The 16,974-nt window shown below is 30.8% G+C and overlaps 1 protein-coding gene across 1 annotated transcript; it reads right to left on the bottom strand.

The window, feature by feature from the left end:
* Window positions 1-11,941: 11,941 nt before the first annotated feature.
* On the bottom strand, window positions 11,942-15,215 carry LOC107909947 (uncharacterized). Its single transcript, XM_041088338.1, has 8 exons — window positions 15,212-15,215; window positions 14,971-15,017; window positions 13,881-13,997; window positions 13,393-13,488; window positions 13,239-13,304; window positions 13,058-13,096; window positions 12,692-12,814; window positions 11,942-12,364 (listed from the first exon to the last, which is right to left on the bottom strand). Exons 1-8 carry the CDS (start codon window positions 15,213-15,215, stop codon window positions 12,215-12,217), a joined length of 642 nt encoding a protein of 213 aa, XP_040944272.1. The 3' UTR covers window positions 11,942-12,214.
* Window positions 15,216-16,974: the final 1,759 nt, after the last annotated feature.

Raw genomic sequence — 16,974 nt, 5'->3', positions numbered from 1 at the left:
TGTATAGGCTAACATTTGTTATGTTTAGTCATGAAGTGTGTTTATATTTAGCCATGCGAAAATGGCTTAATCTTGATATTAATACTTATGTGTATTCGATTATGGTAATAATTTATTAGGAAATTATATTTCATGGTGTATATATATATGTGAGGTATTTGATTATATAGCTTGGATATAATGTTAAAGTTTGTGTATATATGGTTAGAATTTGAACCTATTTTGAAAGTATGTGATTGGTATATATGTATGGAATGTTGGTTATAATTCGGCATGGAGAAATAGTAAGTAGGTTAAATAGTTGGTTTAATAATTAGCTAATTTTGAAAGTATGAGATGTGGAACAATTTTGAATGGTGGATAGTTGATTTAGTTGTTAGCTAATGTTGGTTACAATTTGATGTACTTGCACATTCAGCTATAGATAGGTAAATTGAAACTATATATATATGCTTATATGTCATGGTTGCTAATGTACGGATTGTTGGCTAATATTAGTTAGACAAATTGTGCATGAATTAGGTATGGTCGACTTATGATAATAGTTAGCCGATTTTTAGGAATGGATAAATGGCAATAAGTGTACGTAAATTTTTCTTGGATGGTTCATATAGTTGTGGTTAAATGTGCATAAGATTTATTTATTTTTAGTGAAATATGTTTAATCATGTTATGGAGTGGTTAATGCCGTAATTTCTTATAGATCTTAAGTAGTGTATAAGCATGTATAGACCAATAAAGTAAAGTGTTTAATTTATGCTTGGTATTCGAATATTATTAAAGTGATGTGCATATGATTCGAGTTATGTGTTTTGTAAATCATATATATATTGTATGGTTTTTGAGTCATGTTTATTTGTTTGAAAACTTGATTATATACAAAGTAAGGATTCGGGTAAATCTTCTGAGGTATGATTTGTGTTTGTATTTTGAGTAATAATGTATGTTTAACATTTAATTAGCTTACGATATATATATTAATATGACTTGCATGAATGTTCAAATCTGCACTTGTGTTCAATAATACCTCGTGACCCTAGTCCGGCGACAGATATGGGTTAGGGGTGTTACACGAAGCCAAAATTCACATTTGCTAAATTTAACAAATAATTGTTTATCTCGCAAAGTTTGCAAAATAGTTCTCAGATGCTCAGCATATTCAATCTTATCTCGGGAAGGTACCAAGATATCATTAATAAATACCACCACAAATCTATCCAGATACAGTCTGAAAATTCTATTCATTAAGTCCATAAATACCGCAGGTGCATTAGTTAAATCGAATGGCATCATAAGGAATTCATAATGTCTGTACCTGGTTCGGAATGTTGTTTTTGGCACATCTGATTCTTTCACCCGTAACTGATAATAATCAGAACGAAGATCAATCTTTGAAAACACTGTGGCACCTTTCAACTGATCAAACAAATCATCAATACGGGACAGTGGATACTTATTCTTGATTGTGACTTTATTGAGTTGTCGGTAATCAATACACAATCTCAAAGATCCATCCTTTTTCTTAACAAACAAAATTGGTGCACCCTAAGGTGAAAAACTAGGTCGAGCAAAACCCCTGTCAGTCAATTCTTACAACTGTGTTTTCAACTCTTTTAACTCTGTAGGAGCCATTCTATATGGTGCTATCGATATCGGTGTTGTTCTCGGTACAAGATCTATAACAAATTCGACCTTTCTGACCGGTGGTAATCTAGGTAACTCCTCTGGAAACACATCACGATATTCACAAACTACTGGCATTGACTTAATCTTCGACTCAAACACTATTGTATCCAATACATAAGCAAGATAAGCATTACACCCTTTTCTGACACATTTTTGTGCTGGCATGGCTGATATCACATTAAACAACCCATCCATTTTTTTTGATTCAATACAGAGCATTTCACCATTTTGACATTTCAACACAATATGCTTTTGTTTACAATTTACCACGTCATCATGTTGAGTTAACCAATCCATTCCCAGAATCACATCAAATTCATCAAACGGTAATAGCATCAAATTAGCTAGAAAACAATAACCCCATATCATTAACGGACAATTCTTGCAAATTTTATCAACCATCACATAATAGCCCAAGGGGTTTGAAACTTTAACCATTTCAGTGGACTCAACAGATAAATTTTTATTAGACACTAAATGTGCAAATATACGAATGAGTTAAACTAAGATCAATTAAAGCAGTTACATCAGTATCAATAAGAGAGAAATTACAGTAATAACATCTGGCGCAGAGGCATCCTCACTTGCACGAATAGCATATGTTCTAACTAGAGCTCGTACTTCAGATCTTATGGTTGAATCTTTTGTCTTACCCTGACTACCGCTCACATTGCTGGGATTATGAGGTGGTCTACCTCTTGTAGCGGGGTTACGTGGTCTTGAAGTTTGAACGGTATCTTTTTTAGGTTTCTCTAGGCAATCTCTAAGATAGTGGTCAAAGGAACCACATAAAAAAAGCTCCGCTTTTCATGCAACACGTACTAAAATGTAGTTTATTATAGTGCTTGCATCTAGGTTTGGTGTTTCCAACACTACTCGCACTCGCTACAGATGTAGCTTGGGATCTTACACTAGAGTGTCGAGTGCTTCTATCTCTCCCAGAGTACCCCGCAGAGGTAGTAGATCGGTCATGATATATTTTTGATTTCTTTGAGGCCAACTGGTGTGACTTTCCTGTAAATCTTTTACTTGGAGTTCTGGCTTCAATCTCAGCTTGTCTTTTCTCTTTACTCAGCTCTTAACTTTATATGTTCAGTCAATCAGTACAACAAATTCTTTTAATTCAAGAATCCCAACCAATAATTTTATGTCTTCATTTAAGCCATCTTCGAACCGCTTACACATTGCGGTCTCAGTTGGAATACATTCTCTAGCATATTTACTCAATCTGACAAATTCCCGTTCATATTCAGATACTATCATATGCCCCTGTTTAAGCTCCAAAAATTCTTTATGTTTCTGATCAATGAATCTCTGACTGATGTATTTCTTTAGGAACTCAGTTTGGAAAAATTCCTAAGTAACTCTTTCTTTCGGCACAACAGAAATTAATGTGTTCCACCATTGGTAAGCTGAATATTTAACAGAAATACCGCGCATTTGAGACATTCAGCCGGTGTATGAGATAGTTCATCAAGAACTCTAATAGTGTTTTCTAATAAGAATTTAGCTTTTTCAGGATCATCTTCAGCTATAGCTCTGAATTCTTCTGCCACATACTTACGAATTTTATCAACAAGAGGCTTACCAATTCTAATAAGTTCTGTACCTTGAGGCATATCAGGAACCGGTTGAGAAACAGGAGGGGCTGGAGGTTGTTGTACAACCGGATTTGTTCTTATATATTCAGTTTACCATTCATTCATCATTTAAAAGAAGGATTCTTTAGCCTCTTCTCATTGGCCTTTAGATACAACCCTTCTATTACTCGAGGCTGCTCTTTGCACAGAAGCTTGAGCATTACTTTCAACTTCTACAGAATCAGCTCGGTTGGATGACATTGCTATATGAAAAACATGTTTTAAAATGGTTAAGAGATATCACACTATCACAAGTTATATAATGGCATGTATAGCTAGACTCATACATGCTATGTTAGTCCGAGAATCAACTAAACCATAGTTTTAATACTAATAAATGTAACACCCTAACCCGTATCTATCGTCGAAATTGGGTTACAGAGTATTACTAAAATTTACAGATAAAAAAAAAGATAATACATATCATATAGCATTTATATCAATAATCAATCATAAAGTCCCTAATATGAGCCCTAGAGGCCTAAAATACACATTAGAAACAGATCGGGACTAAATCGGGCACTCAAATTTTTTTCAAAAAACATTAAAAAATTTTAAAGGTGCAGGGGACACACTCTCGTCTGGTTAGGCCGTGTGACTCACATGGTCAAGAGACACACCCGTGTCTCAGGTTATGTGGGCAATCGGATTAGGGACACACAGTCGTGTCCCAGCCCGTGTCCAAACTTGGTTGCTCTTTGACTTAGGTCACACAGCCAAGCCATACGCCCATGTGCTAGGCCTTGTAAGCATACTGACTTGTTAGTGCAGGGGTCACACGGCCAAGCCACACGCTCGTGCCAAGCCGTGTGAGCATTCTATTTTGAAATTTAATTAGATACAGGGGACACAAAGCCGTGTCACTTGGCTGTGTGTCACACACGGCTGAGACACAAACCCGTGTCTCTGCCCGTGTGGGCAAAATAGACCATTTTCTTAGCCACATTTCTCACCCAATTTGTCTTCAACCTATACACATAAATTTCCACATGCACAAGCCATAACAAAGTAACCAAAATAAGCCAAAATCATGTTTTAAACATGACATATTGCAAAATTAACTCAATACATATATATGTGCATATTTGACCAAATATACTATCTCAAAACAATCATCAATATGCCTATATGTATTCCATCTATCAACCATTTCAAGCACACATCATACATGTTAAGGCCATATGTATATGTATCAAAATATGTCCAACTCAAGCCATTCTGATGGCTTTTTACAACAAAATACTTATAAGCCAACATTGGCCAAATTACCTTATACATGCCATTATAACCAAAATTAGTTTACTATATATATACCGAAATGAGCCGATGGATAGTGCGATGTAGCTCTGACCAAATCCAACCTTAACGAGCTTTCGAGTTACTATAAAATAAGGAAAAATAAAACAAAGTAAGCATTTAATACTTAGTAAGTTCATATATCATGGAATTTAACTTACCATTTAATTACAATTATGGTAAGTATTCAAGGCATATTCAAACAAATTGGCCAAAAGCCCTAACACATATCCTCATCAACCATGTTAGTCATGTATTTCATATGAATATCAAAAAACATGTATGAACTCATCAATAATTAAATTTCCATATACATATATTTTCTACATCATTTAATCATATAACATGTACAAATTATATCCATGTATTTCTAGTATAGACCCGTAATAATTCAACTCGAATTCATATTATCTCATGTCAGAACTTTGCCCGTTGAACCGTTTAAAATAACGATAGATACACAGGTAGTACACATGAAGTGTACAAATCTGTAATTCGTCAATTCATATTCAGGAATGCTTATACAAGCATGTAATTGGGAAGCTCTTTCGAGCCATGTAACGGGAAGCTCATGTAAGCTATATAACGGGAAGCTCTTGCGAGAAAATTATCGAGAAGCTCATACGAGCCAATATCGAGAAGCTCATAAAGCCAATATCGAGAAGCTCTGGAAAGCCATTAAGTATCGGGAAGCTCAAGGGATCCATTAATCGGGAAGCTTAAGAGAGCCATATAACGGGATGCTCATAAGAGCTAAATAACGGGACGCTCTTACGAGTTATGGTGTGTCTGCAACACATGTAGGACCACAACCAAATCGGGAACCCTTAATAACAATGTCATTTGTATCCATCGAATTTCTTAGGTTCAAACGAGACTTAGTACTTGCCAGATATTTCCCGGATATGTGATCAGTACTTATACATGAAAATTATATATTTCACATACATATTACTCAATTTAAACATATAAATATACAATTTAGTTACACGAACTTAACTCGACAAGTGTTTGTAATACAAAAGTTACAAATCCGATACTTTCTCTTTTCCTCGATCTAACTTCGTATTGTGTCTATCCAGATCTATATGAATGAATTTAGCTCAATTTAATACAATTCACATTCAATTCAATCCAATACACATCTTTTACAAAATTACTATTTTTCCCCTATACTTTTAATTAATTATGATTTTGTCTCTAGGCTCGGAAAATGAAATTCATACAATTTAATCCTTATTCCAAGCCTAGCCAATTTTCATATGTCACAATAGCAGCCCATGTATTTCATAAATTTCAAAATTTTCTATAAATTTTCCATCTTTTCAATTTAGTCCCTAAATCATAATTTCATCAAAATTCTCTTCACAAAAGTTGTTTATCTATCAACAACCTTTCATTTTCTACCATAAAATTTCATAATTCAATTATACTCATCCATGGAAAAACCCTAGTACTTTGATAGTTTTGCAAATTAATCCCCAAGATAGCTAGATTAAGCTATTACAATCTCGAAAACATAAAAATCATTAAAAGCAGGACAAGAATACTGACCTAATTAAGCAAAATCAGCTTGTTTGAACTTATGCTTCCATGGCTAGGTTTTCCATGTTTTATTTTAGGAAGGATGACGAAAATGATGATAATTTTATTATTTAATTCATTTATCATCTTTATTTTATCATCTTTCCAATTTAATCCTTTTCTTTGTTAAATTTTCTAATGATGACTAATCATCCTTATCTACTAACTCCTCTAAATGGTCTATTTCCATATAAGGACCTCCAATTTTGAATTCCATAGCTAATTGGTACCTCTAGCTACTAGAATTTAACTTTTTCACTTTGTGCAATTTGGTCCTTTTCATCAAATTAAACATGTAATCGGTAAAATTTCTTATCAAAATTTTCATAAGATATTTCTATCATAATATGGACCATAAAATAATATAAAAATAATTTTTTTTACCTCAGATTTGTAGTCTCGAAACCATTGTTTTGATTTCATTGAAAACGGGTTGTTATAATGTAGTCCTTATATCGATAAATCTAGGTCACAAGATCTTGATTTTATAGGTATAATAATATAGTTTTGTAAATTTTTAACATTTTGTGTTCAATTTTGTTTTTCATCATTTTTTTAGTACTTTTGTAAAAAAAAATTCAAATTTCCATGGAATGAAAATCATTTTAATATAAATTATCAAGATTTTGAAATTAAACATAAATACAATTGTATTTAATTTCTTTTAATTATATTATTATAAATTCTTTTAAAAAGTTTAAAAATAATAAAAATTAATTTTAATTAATATGAAAACTATTAAAAAATTAGTATATTAAAAATAATAATCACTTACGAAATTTATATATTTACTATTCAAGAATCGATTTGAATTCTCTTGAAACGTTAACTCCACATAATGCAGCGGTCAGCCTGTTGAACCAATGCCCGGTCAAACTGTGCACTTTGACATTGGGTCAAAGGTTTACTTGTTCAAATGAAATCCAAATCAAGTCCACCTGCACTTATTCATCCAATTAAGTTACGCCACCTTTGCAACATTCTCCAACCTTTACTCTCCTTAGATATAAAATGTTGTGGCCACCTGCACCCGATCAAAAACCCCGGATGACATTGATTTCGGTATACTTACGTTCAACAATGACTCATGAGTCATGTTTAAATTTATATCATAAGAGTACATTAATCCTGTTAAGCTTTGCGACCACATGTAGATCGACGTGAATTAATTTTCCTACCATTTACATTAATAATAACTCCCAAAATCTCGCACAACAATGAAGTAAAAAAATCGTTGTCTTTGGAAGAAAAGAAGCCATTATTGATTCACTTATTTCATAAATAATAACTCCCAAAATCTCGCACAACAATGAAGTAAAAAAATCGTTGTCTTTGGAAGAAAAGAAGCCATTATTGATTCACTTATTTCATAAACTAACACAACAAATGACCACAATCTACTCACCTTCTCACTTTCTCCAAATCATGTCATCATTTTCTTTTCTGTTGTTTTATCTTTTTTTGTTTGTTTGTTTGCTGCCCTTAAAGAAAAGGGAAACTAGAAAATGAAAAGGAACAATGGAGAAACAAAGACGTTTCAACAAGGAAACACCATTGACTGGCTGCTTTTTCTGGTTGCGGAACAATTGCAGCAGAGAAATGAAGCAAATACAAGTTTGAGGACTCTCTTTAGCACTTGTCCACGTAAAGGAATCCAACGAGGTGCTGTTTTGGCATAGCGTAGGGATTGCTGGCAACTGGAAACAGCCATAATTGATGAGAAGTGTGTTAAAAACCAGGTCCGAGTTGGGAGATATAAAAGGGCGCGGCTAGACCGAGTAAAGGCAAGCAGCGTGTGAAGGGTTGATGACTTGGTTAATGCAATGCAATGGTGATAGCATATAAACCATTTTGTGAGACGTAGACTCCTTCCCTTCCATGTTGAAACTTCAAACATCAAAACCCACTTTTTTATATTTATGTTTCATAATTACATTTTTGTAATTTTGCATTTAAAGTGTGCCATAATCAGAATGGGTCTTCTTCCTTTCAAGTCACCCAATTCCCCAAAAAATTTCTAATCCAATTACACTGCTCCAACATTGGCACAAGCAAAGCAAAGGATTATGGCAGTTTTTCGTTTTGTGCACATGGCTATCGGTTTCATCACCGAATTACTCCATGCCTAGTCTATTCCCTAACAAGTTATCTTAAAAGGTTACCATTAACCTTCTGAATTCTTATTCATATACGAAAATTTGTGCAAATTTAATCACATTTAATTTAATTCACCATTTTAACCTTAAAGTATATCTATTTTTCATTTTAGTATTTAAATTTATTTTTATCTTAATTTAGTACCTAAAGTACACTCAAATTCTCAATTTGGTATTTAAAATATACCTACGCCATATTTTTTTACTCCATTTTCTGACAGACGTTACAAAAAAAATAAAAATTTATAGCCAATCATAAGGTGCAACATAGAGCCTTTATATAAAAAATAAATATTTTCTTTTACTAAATGCATATGCATATTAAAAAAATAGAAATAAATATATAAAAATTTCATATATATATAATCTAGAAAAAGAAATATAAATTATATAAATAAAATTTTTAAAAAATGCGATAATTGAAAAGAACTTAGTTGAAGTTAATAATATTATTACAAAAATGTAAACAATTTTAAAATTTATAAAAAAAATTTAAAAAAGGTCTAAAAATATTTTTTATAAGATTCTAAAATGGTATTTAAATTTCTAAGATTTTTTTTTTCAATTACTTGAAATTTAAATACCTTTTTCAATTTTATAACATTTTTCACTTTTTATATATTATTTTATTTTTTAAAATTAATTATTATATATTTTTAAAAAATTATAAAAAAATATTTTTAAACTTTTTTTAAAAATTATATATTATATATGAATTTTTACATTTTAATCAAATATTATAAATGTAAAAATGTAAAAACTCTTATATTATATATATAATACTAAAAAAAAGATATATGACGTGTTAATAGCGCCTCTTAGTTGGTCAATATCGATCGCCAGTCAAAGTCAAAAGTGTTTTCAATAATATTTGATATTTTAATTTTCTATTTTTAAATTTAAATTTAATATTTTTATTTTAAATAAATCTAATTGCGATGTGACATTTTTTAATTTCTCGAAACATGTCACGTAGTGCTTTCCATTGGCCAAAGTGGCGTAACAGTTTTTTTTGTCCGTTATAAAATAGACCAAAAATAGAAAAAAAATTAATACTTTAGGTATCAAATTAAAACAAAATACTGAAGCGACAAAATGGGTATACTTCGAAAATTAAATAATAAATTAAGCCCTAAAAAATTAATATCTAAACTCCAAAAAATTTGAACTCAAAAACTTATTAATTTATTCAAATTTATCCAATTCAAAACTAATTCAACTCACCCAATGGACATCTGTAACCAATATATTAATATTTTGATGTTTACATGTATTCCTATTATTTTCATGTCATATTATATTTTTTTTCTTTGTATTATGACTCCATTGTATTGTCCGTTCCCTATGTTTCTTGAGCATAATGATACAGTAATACCCAATATACAGCCATACATTTTCTCCCCTTTAGGGTTGGTGGACAAATAAAGGTGAGCAAAACTCGATTCGACTCGAAAAATCGAAAAAAAAAAATTAAATTTTGAGTTAAACGAATTGAGTTATTCGAGTTAATCGAGTTATTCGAATCAACTCGATTTTTTTTTCAAATTTCGAGTTTGAATCGAGTTGAGTTTTCGAATTCGAATAACTCGAATAATTCAAATATCAAACTATAATATTTTACATTTTTACCCGAAATTCCCAAACATTTTTACTTTTCCCTTAAAACTTTTACTCCTTCTCACTTTCCCCCCCAAAACTTTTACTCCCCTCCCCTCCCCTCCCAACCCCCCAATCTACCCAAAATTCATTTCCCACCAAAATTTTACTCTCTCATTTACTTTTTCTCAAAATTTTACTCCCAAAAATCCTCAAAACCTTTTATTTTCCCCCAAAATTTTTACTTCCTCCCACTTTCCTCTAAAACTTTTATTCCCTTCCCATCTCACCTCTCATCTACCCCAAACCCTCCCCCCTCCAATTTTTTTTCATATTTTCCCTCCAAAATTTTACTTCCCCCTATTTACTTTCCCTCAAACTTTTATTCCCTAAAACTTTTTATTTTCCCTCTAAACTTTTACTTCTCACCATTTACTCTCAAATAAAAAATCAAAATTATCCAAAAAAAAATCACTAAACGTAAATAGTAATATTTTTATTTATATCTACTATTTATATTATTAAATTAAATTTCACATTTTATATTATTTATATTATTGAATTGTTTAGTCATATTAAAATTTATATTAAAATTGAATTATTAATTATGCCATAAAATATTCGTGTTAAAATTTTATATTGGTATCAATTTCACATTTTATTTTTAAAATAACTTTTATTAAAAAATCATATTTTTACATTTAATATATTTTTTAATTCCAAAATACATAGTGACAAGAATCTGAAGATAATTGAAACAACTAAGCAAGCAAAGAAGTTAACCAGTATATAAAAAATTAATAAATAAATTATGAGGTGATGAAAGTTAATAAAAAAAATTGATTAAGGTGGACAAATTTTATTACTATGGGTGACAGTGGTTATAAGGACCCAAAATTATTTTTTAAAATTTAACTCGAACAAATATATTCGATTCAATTCGATTCGATTTGAATTTCATCTCACTCGACTCGATTCGAGAAAATTTCAAATCAAATTAGGATGATAAAATATGATTCGTCAACTCGATTAACTCGAAAGTTTTTTATTCGATTCGATTCGATTTGGTCGAACATTCACCCCTACCATGAAGAGCGTGGAGAAATGTTAATATTGTATAGTCTATATATTCTTTACAACTAATCTTTGGAAAAATTAAAAAAAAATTAAATTAAATTCATTATAAAACATAATATATTAGTGTAAATATGTGGGAGAATTTTTGGTATACTATCATTATATAATTTTTATGCATCGTCAGTGAATAATAATATAAAGCATCATCATTAAATAAATAAAAAAATTATAGAAGAATAAATAACAAATATTAATAACTTTTTTTAAATATAATTAAATAATAATTAATTATAATTAAATACTAAAATCCTAAACTTTAGACCTAAAACCTATTACTCAAAACCCAAGGCCTTGAACTCTAATCCCAATAGTTATTATTTATTTATAATAATTATAATTAATTAATAATTATATTTAAATAAAAATATTAATATTTATTTATAAGTCTTCTACCACTACAGCAAAATAGACTTTCAACGTCGTTTTTTTAGGCATTTAGTGGCGCTTTTAAGCGCCACAAAAAGTATTAGCGGCGCTTGTGTGCCGCTATAGACGCCGCTACTAAATTTAGTAGTGTTTATGTAAAAACGCCGCTAAAGACCATGACATTTAGTGGCGCTTTTGGTACAAACGCCGCTAAAGAACATGACCTTTAGTGGCATTTTTTGTCACAAACGCCGCTATAGATCAAACCTTTAGCGGCACTTCTTGCAAAAACGCCGCTAAAAACATAACGTTTAAAAAAATATTTTAATCAAATAATATTTATTTTTATGATAAATATTATATTATATTATATTTTTTAAATTTGAACTTTAAATATACTTAAATAAAAAAATATTATTTAAATTAAATTTTTTATGAAAATTTTAACTTTAAAACTAAATATAAAAATTAATGAATTTAATTTTAGAATTTAAAATAATAAATTAATAACACAATTAAAATCCAAAAGTTAGAATTCATGTTGTCGTAAATATTAAAGTAAAAATAAAAATTTAGAATCAAAACTAAAATAAATAATACATATGAGAATCAGACTGACTAGTTGAACCTGCCTATGACTATACACATCGCAAGAGAATTGAGTTGAAGCTCTATCAGCAACATCTTTAGTTTCATTGGCGATGCAATTGACACTCTTTTCCACCTCAAGATTGGAGGCAAAGTCTAAGTCATCTAGGAATTTGGTGAAGAATCAGAAATTCTAGGGTCTGCACAAGGCTTTTGCACTTCTATTGCAGTTGAAAACCAAGGGATACCCTGTTTAGCATAGAGCAAAATGTAGGCTTCCTGGGACAGCACAGCTTCTTCTTCAACACAAGTAACCTACAAAAGACAGAACATGACCATTATGCACTATTATTGTAAGTACCATCAAAATGTTACTGAGTATATTACAAGTTGACACTTAAATTTCAAACTTAGGATGGAAATTTGCAATATCAGTGAAATTATCAGATCCAAATGCTTGAAGAACAAGCAAAATATTTAAAGCAGTGTGGAAACAGAACCCTTTGTAAGGTATCCTTCATAAGCAAGAAACTTTCAACAAGAAACACATTGTATCCAGTTCAGAAACTGGATATGTTAGTAACTATCCTTAGTAAAAACCAGAATGCACATTAAAATGTGAACAAATTCATCAACACTTACCCTTGAATCATTCATCTTATGCCACATATTAGGAGAGGATCGAATGTAGCAAACATAGTGTCCAGAAGTAGGTCTGAATCCGGAATGTTTCGCAACTGCAAATAGTTGATACCTCAGTTCCTCCTATTGCAAAAAGGATAACAAATGAAACAAGTTCAATAATCATGCATTAAACACAAACAGAATACATCTCCGCAGAAAAGCATTGGGGTGTGTCCAAATGAACAGACAAGCTTCCAAGCCAGGTATCCACAGTGAACCATGCTGGAATGCTTACCTAGAGGTTTTAAAAAAAAAAGAGAAAATTCCTTACAAAATGATGCATTGTGTTTAACTGATATAAATTCAAATAAGTAGGTAGCGTACCATCTCAAATAACTGCTGCTTTTTCTCGTTAAATGAAACCTGGCCATTGAAATTGAAAGAATGGATAAATATATACAAGCGTCTATGTGTACAAAACTTGTAAGGGAAAGAAAAGTGCAATCCACTTGTACTCAAGAAACAAAGATAGAAAGAGGGAAACAAATTCTAATTTCTCGTTCACCTGTCCATAGTCCTCGACCACAACACCCCTGGTTATCTCCCAGAGCTTTACCAAACCAGCAGCATCCTGTTCAAGAAGCATAAATATCATATACGCAAAAAAATCCCAAAAACAAAATCTTTGAAACAACAAATATATGTACTACCACATTTACCTTAGTTAATACATGCCTTCTGTTATTTAAAATTTCATGCTGAACTACTGCTGGAGTTCCAGGAATGGAAAAGATTGGTTCTTTATAAACGGTAGCCTGAATAACCGACAATGTAAGCACATTAATGAAGGGCAAGTGATGGAAGAAGATGCTAAAACAAATTCCAGATACAGTCAAACCTCAAAGAGTTATCCATAACAAATCACATCATGAGTAATAAAAACAAATTCTAATATTTGTTCTTTTCTCCTTGGGGTTGAGTGAGCAAAGAACAAATGAAACAGAACCAATTAACAACTAAATGAGCAGCGCAAAATTCCCCAGAATTCAAGCATATAAAGAAAATAAATGTTACTACAATGCAGAGTTTGTATATTTAATAATACTTGACAAAAATTAAAAAAAAAGGAGAAAAGAGATATTTATGAGAAAAAAAATTTCATGACAAACAAGATGATCGCCGTAAGCAATAGCAAAGAATGAACCACCTTTTTGAATGAACCACCTCTTTGAAAGACCTTCTGAGGATTTCTTCCTTCAGCAGGCCATCTATGAAATGAAGAATCAGTTGTTGCAACCCAGATACTATCATCATGTAACGCCAACTGCAAAACTGGGTGTTACTTTGTGCAAAGCAAAAGACTCTCTCTTGCTGTCAAGTCTGTCAAATACAACTGGTGTATGTATAAAAAGTAAGCGCCAGTTGAGAGTTAAAGCTAAATATTAGAAGTGCAAATTGAGAGTTAAAGCTAATTATTAGAAGTTTCATACAAGGTTGTCAAGAACTGTCAAGATCATATGCGGAAGAAACCTAGAAGTATTGTCTTCATTTGATGTCAGAATGATTCTGAAACTTAAGCAGAATAGATATTAAGTCTTAACATTACATTTCTTTGAGTTTAACTTGCAAAGTTATTTTCTGTTTTGGGTTTCCTAGAAAGTTACAGATATGCTGATAGTTCCAAAATCCACAGGAAGTTAAAGAATTTGATGCTAGGAACCATATTTACTTGAGTTTGTATCTTTTTATTAGGTTTTTATCCATTGCTTAGGAGTCGTTTAAGTCAACTTTGGAGTTTCCTACTGATCACAGTCTTTCTAGGAAAATTATTACAGAACTCTACAAATGAGCACGATCTATTTTATATTACCAGACAACAACTGATGAGAACTTCAGCAACTGTTGTACCAACCCTTGCCCTAGTGCTTAGGTGTGAACCTAGATCACTTTTCTTCCTTATCTCTAATTACTTGCATTGATTTCAATCTCAAGCCAACCAGGAATACTTCCAGTAAATCCCGATCCCACTCACACAAATTCATCATGAAATTAAATCCTTGACCCATAACTTACTTGTTAAGAGTACTGCTAAAATTACCATTTACCAGCACAAGCCAGAATTGCTTTCTTATCCTTTATTAGTTCCATCCAACCATTTACCAGCACGCTCAATTTCTATTTTGTTATTAGGGCGAAGGAGAAAAAAAAAGCCCTAATTTAATTTCCTCTACAGCAACAATGGCGAAATTTCAAAATTTTTCAATGTATCTGGAAAAATAATTCAAATAAGAAATTACCAGATATCTTCGATGAAGCCATATTTGATGAGCTCCGCGTTCTCGTACTTGTCAAGACCCATGAAAATGATGTAATTGCCAACTTCTGCCCGAGCTTTGAAGTAAACACTATTTTTCCCTTCCTTTCGTCTCTTAGGAGAGACAAAATTAAGGTTTTCCTCCCTTCGATTAAGGAAATATTAGGAGACCAGCCTATCTCATGCCATGGTTTAAAAAGTTGGGTAAAGTCGGGATAAATTACCCATAGTTGCAGCATTTTTCTTCCCCCTTTTTCTTCTTTTTCTTCATCTCTCTTTCCTTAAAAAATTTATAACGGAAACAAAAATACCAAACATTATCTTTTTATTTTTACCTGCAAATACTGAACAGAACAGAAGTCTTTTTTGACAAAAAGAAAGCACAAAAGGTATTTCAAAAACCTTATCTGCTTTAGTAGGGGAGCTCCTTTAATTTGGAGATTTTAGGCGGAGAAATTTGGGGATAAAACGCTTTAAATGATTTTTGCGGCGTTTGCTTATCTTTTGCCCGTTTTCCTTTGCTAAAAATCTTTTAAATAAAGTATCTAATCTCCATTTTATTAGATATATTTCTTTTTAACTAAAATATAATTATTTTGTTATATGTTTAATGTGGAATAATTTTAGTTTTTGTATTTTATTTTTATTTGTTATAATTTGGTCCTATCCATATCAATCTGTTACATTAAATTATTTATCAATTTTTTAAAATCTAATATTTAAATATATCAAATGGTTTAAACCATTTAATCTAAATTTAGATTAAACATTTTTAAATATAAAAACATTAATTAATTGTATAAATTTTCATAATTTAATAAATCTAAAGTAAACCTTAAATCCTAAACCATTTAATATATATATAATTGATCTATTATCTCTTAAATAATTTAAACTATAATCATAATTTTAATAAATTAAAATTAAAATTATCTCTTTTACAATTATATAAGAAACTATTTAATATATAAATTAAAAAACACCAAATAATCTAAGCCCTAAACCCTTACCCCTATCTCCTAAACCCTAAATCATAAAACATAAATATTAAACCCCTAACCCCTAACCCCTCTTTTACAATTATATAAGAACTTAATTAATATATAAATTAAAAAATATTAATTAATCTAAACCTTAAACCCTAACCCGACCCCGAATCTCTAAACCTTAAATCACTAACTCTTAACCTCTAACCTCTAACCCCTAACCCTAAGTCACAACCCTTAAACCAGAATCCCTAATCCATAATCCCTAATTCCATAATCTATAAACCTTAAAATTGTAACTCCTAAACCGACCTTAAATCCTAAATTAACCATATACCCTAAACCATATATATTAAACCCTAAACTATAATGATAATTAATTAAATATTTTAAAATTAATACTATCGTATCTTTTACAATTATATATGAAATTATTTAATATATAAATTAAAAATCAATCAATCATGTATCCTAAAAATTTTAAAATTATTTTAAATAATAGTGTTTTAATTTTTTCATTTTTAACAAATAATTTTCTATGTTTTTTATTTGAAATTATTTCTACGTGTCATTATTTCAAATTTATCCATTTTTAAAAATATTCAATTAAAAATAAATTAAATTTTAATTAATATAAATAAACAAATTAAATAGTAAATAGACAGATAAAATGTTTTTGCGGCGCTTTTTTAAAAACGCTGCTAAAGCCCCGAGCATTAGCGATGCTTTTTAAAAAAGCCGCTAAAAGCCTGAGCATTAGCTGTGCTTCAAAAATGGCACTAAAAGCCTGAGCATTAGTGGCGCTTTTCTAAAAACGCCACTAAAGGCCTGAGCATTAGCGGCGCTTATTCAAAAACGCCGCTAAAAGCCTGAGCATTAGCGGCGCTTTTTTAAAAACGCTGCTAAAAGCCTGAGGATTAGAAGTGCTTTTTTAAAAATGCCGCTAAAAGCTCGAGTATTAGCAGCGCTTTTTAAAAAACACCGCTAAAGCTCTGAGCATT

This window comes from Gossypium hirsutum, chromosome D02 (assembly GCF_007990345.1).
Source record: "Gossypium hirsutum isolate 1008001.06 chromosome D02, Gossypium_hirsutum_v2.1, whole genome shotgun sequence".
Classification (NCBI taxonomy): Eukaryota; Viridiplantae; Streptophyta; class Magnoliopsida; order Malvales; family Malvaceae; genus Gossypium; species Gossypium hirsutum.
Note: the sequence above shows the minus strand (reverse complement) of the source record. Positions and strands in the feature narration are given on the sequence as shown.

Bases quoted from the DNA above. Each gene is read 5' to 3' on its own strand.
- LOC107909947 (XM_041088338.1), bottom strand. The intron at 12,815-13,057 runs GTACGCTACCTA...TTTTTGCAATAG, and splicing joins AGCAGCAGTTATTTGAGATG to GAGGAACTGAGGTATCAACT. The intron at 12,365-12,691 runs GTAAGTGTTGAT...TGTCTTTTGTAG, and splicing joins ATAAGATGAATGATTCAAGG to GTTACTTGTGTTGAAGAAGA.